The sequence below is a fragment of the Panicum virgatum genome, chromosome 3N (assembly GCF_016808335.1).
Source record: "Panicum virgatum strain AP13 chromosome 3N, P.virgatum_v5, whole genome shotgun sequence".
In the NCBI taxonomy this organism is placed as follows: Eukaryota; Viridiplantae; Streptophyta; class Magnoliopsida; order Poales; family Poaceae; genus Panicum; species Panicum virgatum.
This window is the reverse complement of record NC_053147.1, coordinates 34,132,560-34,142,051: the sequence shown is the minus strand read 5'-3', so window position 1 is coordinate 34,142,051 and position 9,492 is coordinate 34,132,560. Positions and strand designations below refer to the sequence as shown.

Sequence of the window (9,492 nt, the reverse complement as noted above, 5' to 3'; positions counted from 1 at the left end):
TTCGCCTCCCTCCTTCCCTCCCTCCGTCTCCCCTTCCTCCCTCCCTCTGTAGCAGCAGCGTCGCCGCCAGAGAAGGCAAGGATGGTGCCCTAGCCCCAATCCTGCACCCAACCCTATCCTCCCCGAGCAGGTGCCCGAGCACACGCAGGCGGCGGGGCGGAGTACACGCGGGTGGCGGCGGGATGCGCGGCCGCGGGACGCTTGCGCGGGCGGCAGCTGGACGCGCGGCGGCGGGACGCGCGCGCGGGTGGCGGCGGGACGCGTGTGCTGGCGGCAGAGCACGCGGCGGGGCTATTTCCCCCTCCATTCTTCCCCAGGTTCCCCTCCCTCCCTCTCTCTTGCTGCATTTTAGCTAGGCGTCCAGGAAGCCCAGGGTTGCTCGAGCGCCTGGACGCCTAGGTGTTGCCTAGGCGACGCCTTAAAAACCATATTCAATAATTTGTTTGTCTTAATGCGTCCTTGTCTGTTGACAGTTCAACTATTTTATGATGATTTGGCAGTGTAGCATCTTCATGTGTGTCCAGCTGAAAGGGGTCAGGTGTTTGAAGGGTAGTAGCTAGACCTCTTTTCAGTAATGGGTACTAATTTTTATTTGAATACCACTGTTCTGTGAATGCTGATGCTGCCCTGTCCTCTGTCTGCCACATAACCTTAGGTGAATATCCGGATGCCATGTCGAAGCTTACGGAGACGGACCTCAAGTTTCTTTTTCCACATCTAACTGCTGACAGATATGTACAGACATTAGTAGAGATGGGAGTTCTTCTATTAGGACATGATAGGAGTATGCTTTGCTTCTTTGCAGCATACTATGTGGTGTATTAGTGATATACATGATGGACTTCTTGTTTCACGAATTGTGAGGCCTGCCATCGGCGTCTGAGCTCGCCAATAGCTGTTGTCAACCTATACTAAGATTTCAAATTAAAAAAATTTCCTCGCTGGTCCCGTGTGCCAAAACACTGGTAAGGAAGCGGCCCAAGTCGGCCTGAGGACTGTGTATGGCCCAGGTAGGTAGTCTCACGGGTAACGCCTCCCAGTGTCAGGACGGGACCGGGGTTCGGGGGTTTTCTCGGCCTGTGTGAGAAGGTCTTCTTCTTAATTTAATGCCGCAGGGGCAGCTTGCCCCCCGCAGGTTGAGTTTTTTTTTCATGGTGTTGATGCATTAATGATAGATCCTGCATCCAAACTGTATCTCTAACCTGTTCAAGCAATCTCTTGACCCATTAATGACTACCGCCAGGGACAGCCTCGTGAGATACAGATACAGCCTCTCCAGTGGATGCTCTGCGAGCGGCGAGCCTATTTCCCATTCTAATATTCCTCTTGTGTGCAGATCAAAGATTCTTGTAGAGATGGATTGGCTAGGATTATCATTCACTGAAGGCAAATCTCTCAATTATTGGTTGGGATTTATTTTCCAATATCTGCTGTTTTACTCCCTTATGTGGTCGCATGGTTTCACTGCTGGGTCCACTGGATCGACCCTGGTGTCGATGCCAATTACCAATTAACGAGCTGTGGCAACGAGCATACTTGCAACAACATGCCATGAGGACCCCAATCTTTGCTGGCTTCAACCTGAACAGGCCCTGCAGAGCACCTTCGGTCCAGGTGCTCAACGCCAGGAGCCTAGGACCACATCTTCTTGTGAAACATCAGGTGCTGGTTCGTTTTCATTTCCAACTGTGATCCTGCTGATAATTTTATTTTCGCTCGTGCATTAGATGGGTACGGCAGCCTTCTTGATATTTATATTTATATTTTTTTAATTACAAGTTCAAGTTATGCAGTAAAGGCTAGATCAGAGTGTCGATTCCATGGTTTTCTTACTGGACTATCTTTGATTAGTTTATCGAAATCCTTTCAGTATCACTTATTAGATTGCACCTATTACACTTTAGGCAAAATGTAGTAGTAATAGTCTAATATCTATCAAACTACCTGCGGTTAGTTTTATGAAATCCTGACAATATCTCTTCTTAGATTGCACCTATTAGACTTTAGGCATATTGTGGTACCACTTTATCTGTATATGTAGGCGTTGATATTTCAGATTTGAGATTTATGATTGTTACAGTATATGGTTGTCTTAGTACAAATTCTTGCGGTACAAACATTGCAAATTATTCATTTTTGAGCTCTTTAACATTTGGAAATTATTCCTGAACTTTGCAGTGCTCATTTTTCTGGCAAAACCTGAGGCAGAGGTGATTGTGTCACATCATTTGCTTAATTTCATAATAAATCCAGCCCCCATTTATATGCATATTAATACTACTTATTTCCCAGAGCTATACTGCATGCTAATGTATTTTCAGTTTGCCATTAGCTCATGCTATCAGTGTTCTTTCTTAAATATTGGAAACACTCATTGGTGCAAATATAACTTTTTCCTCTTGAGTCAACATATACTAGTTAGGAATCACAACATAGCAATGCACCCCACTGAGGTGATCTTTGTGCTGCATTTCAGATCAAGCATAAGTTCTCTTTTTGTACAGTTTTTGCTGCATTTCAGATGTCGTATCAGCTATAGTTGAAGGCCATAGGAAGCAGGTTGATTGCCTGACGACGACGCAGATCAGTAGAATGAGGACTAAGCTTGATGTTCGTAGCTGGTCTGGATTTGTCTATGAGCAATGAAATGGTCTTGGCAGGGACAGGGAGGTCTATCTGTATCTCTCTTTTATTCTAACTAGTACTGAGGCTAGCGTAAAACTGTTGTATTCAAATTGGAAATGTACTTACGAATGAGATGAACCATTTGCGGCTAAGTTATTGTATTTACATTTCCAATTTCTAGTTTCTGAGACCATGCTAATGTTGGTGTAAAACATTTGTATTCAAACTGGAAAAGCTAGTTATTGTATTTACAGTTAATGCTAGTATGGAAAAAAACAGTCAATGCTTGCTAGAACATTGATGAGTACGAAGTGTTTTCCGTATGTATACCACCGCTCAAACACATCTCTGCATCAAAGAAAAAAGGTCCTCACCGAGCCTATTGCCAGCTTCGTCGAGTAACACAGTACAGACTCTCCTCAACCTCTGACCGATACGTCATACGTGATGTGAGCACGTGGGGGGTAGAAATCAAAGGTCAGCCATAGCCCCACGTGGTGTGGGAGACGTGCGTGCGGCCTGGAAGAAAACTGAAGAAAACTGGGCCGCTCTGGGGCCGCCCGAGGGAAAACCGGCCGGGAGTGGCGTTGGCGCGCGCGCAAGTGCCTGGGTCGCTGGTTTGCTCGGGTATGGAATAGCTATTCCATTCCCAGGTAGAGATTAGCCATGTCTTATATATATATATATATATAAGTGTTTTTTAAGCAAATCTATTTATATGGCTTTCACTTTTCAAACTCAATAACTTAAAAGTTATACATAATTTATATTTTCAGTATTTGACCTAAATCTTATCTAAAACTTTTCCTATACCGAGGAGTACGGAGGTAGACATTCTAGTTCACGTATGTCACACACCTATACGCTGTACCATCAGAATTGATTGCATCTACTCCCTCCATCCTCAATGTAGGGCATTCTAGAGTTTTGGAGACAGATTATGGAGGTAGAAAAAAGACGCATGTACCATCATTAGTACATTGTTCAGTTAATCAATTGCTTTAGTTTTTCGCACCAAAATCAAAAAGATTAGCATGCCTTTTTTACTCCTTCGGACCACCACACTTGATTTTTTTACAAAACTAGTATCAAAGCCAAGAATATTTAGCATGTCTTTTGTCCAAAGTACTCTATGATACCTTACATTTGGGTATAAATTTTGAACCCTCAAATGCGCGTTACATTTCAGAATGGAGGGAGCATACCATTACAAATTTGCAACTTCTATACCACGCAATTAGAATTCACGTATTCGAAAGATACTAATATAATCCGGTCAAATATGAAACATGCTATTTTTTACTCCCTCCGTCCCAAAAAATAAGTCACCCTAGAAATCATAGGCTAAATTAATAAGAATGTAAAATATCTATATTTACCTCTATTTATTACCCATATTTGACACAAATTAATTCTTACATGCACAAACACTTTCTAAATAAGGTAAAATAACTTAATTTTTCGGATAAATTTTGAATTCTAGAGTAACTTGTTTTTTTGGACGGAGGGAGTATGTCGCAAACAATCTAGATACAATTCTTTCTCCACTCACTAACATGCGCCCCCACTTGTCATCCCCTTCCTCCATACTTTCTTCCCACTCTGCTAAAATCCTCTTCGCATTGACATCGGGCTCCTCACCAAAATATCCCTCCTATGATCCTCTCTATTCTACTGTAGGGTTCGAACTCATTGCAATGGCATCATTCCAAATACATGACCTGTTTATAACTCAGAAGTTGTAAATCTATAAATATAAAGGCATGGATCCAATTAACGCTATAATCTACGGGGAAAACAAACAGAGCATAATAAAAAAAAACATATACCAAGTACCAAGAAACACTAACAATGTATAAGTTTTACCAAAAAGGGCGAAACATCAAGTTGCCTATCAACAAAATTCAGGCGCCATGAACGGATCCACCTCCATGATACATCGCTCCTCCAAATTCTAAATTTTTCAGGATGAGTACCTCAAAATTATCCCAAGGAACGTGAGATTACGCAAGAAGAGAACTAGCACAAACATGGCACATGGATAATTATCTTTGTCATTAGATGCGATAATGTGCAGCAGGATTCGTCATTTCTTAAGACAGTTGAAACAGTACTCAATTTTTTCCACAACTGAATGTAATATAACACCATCAGATGCCGCAAAGAAACATGAACAAAACTAGAGGTAGCAATTCCAAAAATCAGAATTATTCTTGGCTTGGAGCACCATTTGTTGCATCCTCCATAGGCTCTGCTGCATCTCCTTTCTTGCCTATATTCATGAATAAACAAATGCATCTGAGTAAGTCCAACAAATAATACAACTAAACATGTAGATAAAAGGCACTAGAATTGTTTGTGGAACAGACAGAACATTCAAATCAAAGTAGTGTGTCACTGTTTATCGCAGAACAGACTCATCAAGTCAGCATGGAGCTTAGAGGTACAAAATAATGAGCTTTGAGTCTGCCTGGACAAACCTTTCTTCTTCTTTCCACCACCCTTCTTCTTCGACTTTGTCCCCAAAGCAAGCCATGCCTTTATCTCAGCATTGTCTTCAATGGATTTTGTGGGCTGTAACTCCTGTAGCGGATGTGATGTAATCTTATCCGATCCATTGGGCATCAGCAGCACAGTGAATTTTATGTGCGCAACAAGATCACCTACATGATGCAACCACTTAATATTACTACTGTTACAATTAAAAATAGATTACAGTGACTAGAAAAGCTTTAAAGAATTGCAAATGAGCATACAAATCAATCTGCATCATAAACCCACAAACCTTAATAGATGTGTAAATAACCCAAGCTGAGAAGTTTAGACATGTTGAAAAACTAATTCATGCATTCGAGTCTAAAGGAGACTATTCTCTACCTGGCTTCTCATGAAGTACTGGGTATGGCTGCAATAGCTCATGGTTCATGCATTCCACCAAGCCTAAGCGTGCACGCTTCTCTTCCAATGCCCTGTGATAAATACATGAACTCGTGTTTCAATAGACATAATCATAATAAATCGCATCAGAAAAGTCGGTGTGCAGGTACTAACCTAGCGGTGAAAGGCATGATCGGGAACTTCTGGCTGATCTCACTGAAAATAAACCTTGATGCTTTCATCTTTAAGTGATAATTCTTGTCAACAGCCCTTTTGTAGATGGTGGTCTGCTTTTCATCCAATAACTTGGGCTGCCATGAATATTCAAAAAAAAATGTAAGTAAGCAGAAAAAAGAGAAGCATCATATGCAAGTAACAGATATTCCCACCTTTCCTTCCCCAGTGCTAGTGACAATGTCAATTGCATATACTTCATTTTCTTCAAATTCAGCATCATCCACCTTTGTATCAGCATTAGAGACACTGAGCACGACTTTGTTACCGTCAATGACAAATTGTTTCAGCTGATGGCTAAGAACACCTTCGACAATTTTGCAATCATAAGCAGAAGCTACTTTCTGGATTGCTTCAGTAACATCCTTGTTCTAAAGAAGATATAAACAGGGGATTAGTAACAGCACCAACAAATCAGACACACCCAGTCACCCACAATTCAGAAGGTTGTACTAGGTCACCAATTTTTTTTTTCAGATACTAGGGACAAATATTAAACCTTGAACAGAGAAAGCATAAAGAATGTGCCTGGGAGCAGACAACAATGATAGAGAAAATATAACTTGTGAAAGACATTGTACCTTCTTCCCAGGTCTGACAAGCCTCATTGCGACTTCTGCTGCGGTGTTGGCAGCAGCAAGAACATCAGCTGCTCTTCCAGTGACTGGCCCATTCGTAATCACATGAGTATGGGCCACCACAGCAATAAAACCATCAATATGACAGCCCATATCTCTGTCAAATGAAAACAGAATTGTTAGTATCACAATACAATTCCCCAAAAAGAAAATTACAGAACAAGTTGGAGCAAGACAATTCAATTACATTTTAACCATATCATTTTCTTCCAGAACTGCCTCATCAATGGCAAGCGGTGAGAAATGGCAGACTGTGTTGTTCACAGATACACAGGTTGGGAAAGCAATGCCCCTTTCAATCTTCCTCTTTGCATTCTTGTAGACATTCCCAGTTTGCCTATTCCGAAGAAAGAAGTCCATTTAAGGATGCAAATTAGCAAGCAAGTAGCGTATGCAAATGAAGGTGCAAAAAGATTCATTACTCTCTAATGAAAGCATCGCCCTTCTCACAAAGATCAACAATCTTGGCTTTCGGCTTGCACTCAGATACAACCAGCTTCAGAGCATCTGTTCCAAAAGGGTCAAAAAACCTAAGTGTTACCTTTCCAATACTAGTATGAACCACCATGCTAGTGCAAGCACAATCACCCAAGCACATACTTAATACCATAACCTTAAGAGCTTACATCTATCAGAACATCAAGAAACCCATGCTCTCATACTTAAACTCCATACAAAAAAGAATACAGAAAAAAAAACTTCCACAGAAAATGGAGCAGGCAGATAGTGCTATATTCCGAGTATAAACCTCCTCTGCAACCCACAACTGATAAGGCCACACAACTGAAACCAGACACCAAATTCCACAAATTTCTACATCTCAAAAATTGCCATCACAGTCAATATGAACAACTTTGACATATCAAGTCCCGTTTCTCAAAAAGTGTCATCACGATCAATTTTAACACCATATAAATATATGCATGCTTACATAGCTCACCAAACAGCTAAATCCAGCTACCGCTAAGAATTCAAAAATAGACCAGCAGCAGCCGACCCTAAAAAATCCAAACACTGCCCTTCTATCTGTGAATACCATACAATCCCCAGGCACGCCGCAGCAACAGACAGCAGGTCAACCGTACAAATGATAAGGTTAGCGAGAAGGCGAGGTTACTTACTGTTGAGGATTTCTGCGGCGGACTTATACTTGGTGACGACGTCGTTGGATGAGAGGTCGAGCTCCTTCTCCTCCCGGACCTCATCGTCCGATGACATCTGCAGCACAAAACAGCACGAACAACACCCAAAGCGATCAGAAATGTCGAGAAAGTGACAGGAGCCAAACGAAACGGGCCGAATCAAGCACGGGGAACGTGGAAGGGGACGGAAAATACTCACTGCTACGATCCGAGATTCCGAGGCGGGGGACGTCGGCGGCTGGGAGGGGAGTCGAGGCGGCGGCGAAAGCGGTGGTGGCGGCGGCAGGGGTGAGAGGTTTAGGTTTAGGGTTTGGGCTCCGGGAGGGGGGAATTAGAAATGGAGGCAAGACAAGGCAGCTGGGTGGGGTGAGGAGGCGGCGTCTGGCTAGGGCTTAGAGTGGAGGCTCGCGCGTCCCTGGCGAATGGGGCCGGGTGCCTCGCCGACGGGTGGGACAGGAGGTGAGGTCGTCATGGCTGGGTTTTGGGCCGCGCCGCGTGTGGGAGGCTGGATAAGGCTTACCGGTGGGCCATGGCACGGTGCGGCCCGAGCAAGGCAGAGCAGCCGCGTGTGGGGACTGGGGAGGACCGTGTGTATGGTGCCGTCTGCCTCTTTCCCACATAGGGATCGCAATTTTACCCGGGGTGCGGGTACCCGCGAGGCCGACTCGACGGGCGAGGGTACACGTATAAAATTTTACTCATGGGTATGGATATGGTATAAAATTTTACCCGTGGGTAGAGCGCGGGTAAAAATTTTTATCCGCGGGTACCCAATGGGTATCCAAAATACAAAAAATAATTTAGTAATCTCATATTCTTCACAAATTTTATGTCTCATTTTCTTGTGTTTGTATGAATTAAATAGACGGATAGTGAGAATGTGTGACATTGACATTTTTGCTTATTATTTGTAGTGAAGCGTATGGTCATTGTTGTATTTTTAATGAAATACTTAATTCTTCAACGCATTTACTTACATACAACTACAAAATAGATGTTAAAAATAAGAAAAAAATGGTGCAAGATGATCCGTGTTTTGCATTCGCTTATATGGATGATAAATTCAAAATATGCTAGTCAATATGACCAAATGATAGGTTATTTATGCTATTATTAAAATACCCGATGGGTACCCGAAACCCGACCCATACTCAGCGGATATGGGTACGGGTATAAAATTTTACCCGCTAGACTTCACGGGTACGAGTATTCCTTATAGTTTCGGGTATTGTCGCGGGCGAGTATTTGCTCTACCCGCACCTTACCCAACCCGTTGCCATCCCTATTCCCACCGTTAGACCTAATCACGGGCCGCTCGACTCGATAAATCCGATTCAACCCGCCTGAAAAACCCAATCCGACCCGACCCGATCAAGTGACGGGGCGTAGGGTACGGGCCGAAATATTTGACCCGAAACTGAAAAACCTGATTCAACTCGAAAATTGCACACAAAATTGCGAACCAACCCGACCCAACCCCGACCCGACTATGTCATGGGCCGGACATGGGCCAATATTTTTTTACCCGAAACTCGAAGTGACCCGACCCGAACCAGACCCGATCCGATAGATGATCAGGTCTACCCACCGTCTCTCTTTCTTTTTTTTCTGCCCTGCAAATGGGTTAGGTTGAAATGAGTTTAATGAGTTAGATTTTGATGTGAAGTATATTTGAATACATTAAAATGGGTTGTATAAGATAATGGGATAGGATAGAGTTGATTCTATGTAAATGCGGATTGAGTGGGTTGGAGTGGGCTCAAATGGATACTTTGTGCAAATCAGTATGACTATATATAAGTGTCGGTTAAGAGCCGGACCTTAAAAATGAAACCTCGCGTTCACACTATTGAATTTTATTGATATTGATTGAAATATATTGAAGATGACTTAGTATGACTAGCAGCTACTCTATGCAAAGCATTGTGGATAGAATTACACGTGCGTCTCACGTCAAGAGCTAGACACTAAAAAAT

At 42.9% G+C, this 9,492-nt stretch overlaps 1 protein-coding gene and 1 long non-coding RNA gene across 2 annotated transcripts; one reads left to right on the top strand and one right to left on the bottom strand.

The window, feature by feature from the left end:
- The first annotated feature begins 410 nt into the window (after positions 1 to 410).
- On the top strand, positions 411 to 2,872 carry LOC120668122. The gene is made up of 2 exons (XR_005672244.1): positions 411 to 1,662; positions 2,505 to 2,872. It is a non-coding gene; the product is annotated as an uncharacterized LOC120668122 (long non-coding RNA).
- A 1,791-nt stretch (positions 2,873 to 4,663) lies between these two features.
- LOC120665792 (ERBB-3 BINDING PROTEIN 1) lies at positions 4,664 to 7,944 on the bottom strand. Its single transcript, XM_039945471.1, has 10 exons — positions 7,716 to 7,944; positions 7,496 to 7,592; positions 6,797 to 6,881; positions 6,562 to 6,711; positions 6,318 to 6,471; positions 5,892 to 6,107; positions 5,677 to 5,813; positions 5,503 to 5,594; positions 5,106 to 5,288; positions 4,664 to 4,897 (listed from the first exon to the last, which is right to left on the bottom strand). Exons 2-10 carry the CDS (start codon positions 7,590 to 7,592, stop codon positions 4,833 to 4,835), a joined length of 1,179 nt encoding a protein of 392 aa, XP_039801405.1. The 5' UTR covers positions 7,716 to 7,944; the 3' UTR covers positions 4,664 to 4,832.
- Positions 7,945 to 9,492: the final 1,548 nt, after the last annotated feature.

Bases quoted from the DNA above. Each gene is read 5' to 3' on its own strand.
- LOC120665792 (XM_039945471.1), bottom strand. From the start codon at position 7,592: ATGTCATCGGACGATGAGGTCCGGGAGGAGAAGGAGCTCGACCTCTCA. The intron at 6,882-7,495 runs GTAAGTAACCTC...CTTTTGGAACAG, and splicing joins CGCCGCAGAAATCCTCAACA to ATGCTCTGAAGCTGGTTGTA. The intron at 6,472-6,561 runs GTAATTGAATTG...TTCATTTGACAG, and splicing joins GAAAATGATATGGTTAAAAT to AGATATGGGCTGTCATATTG.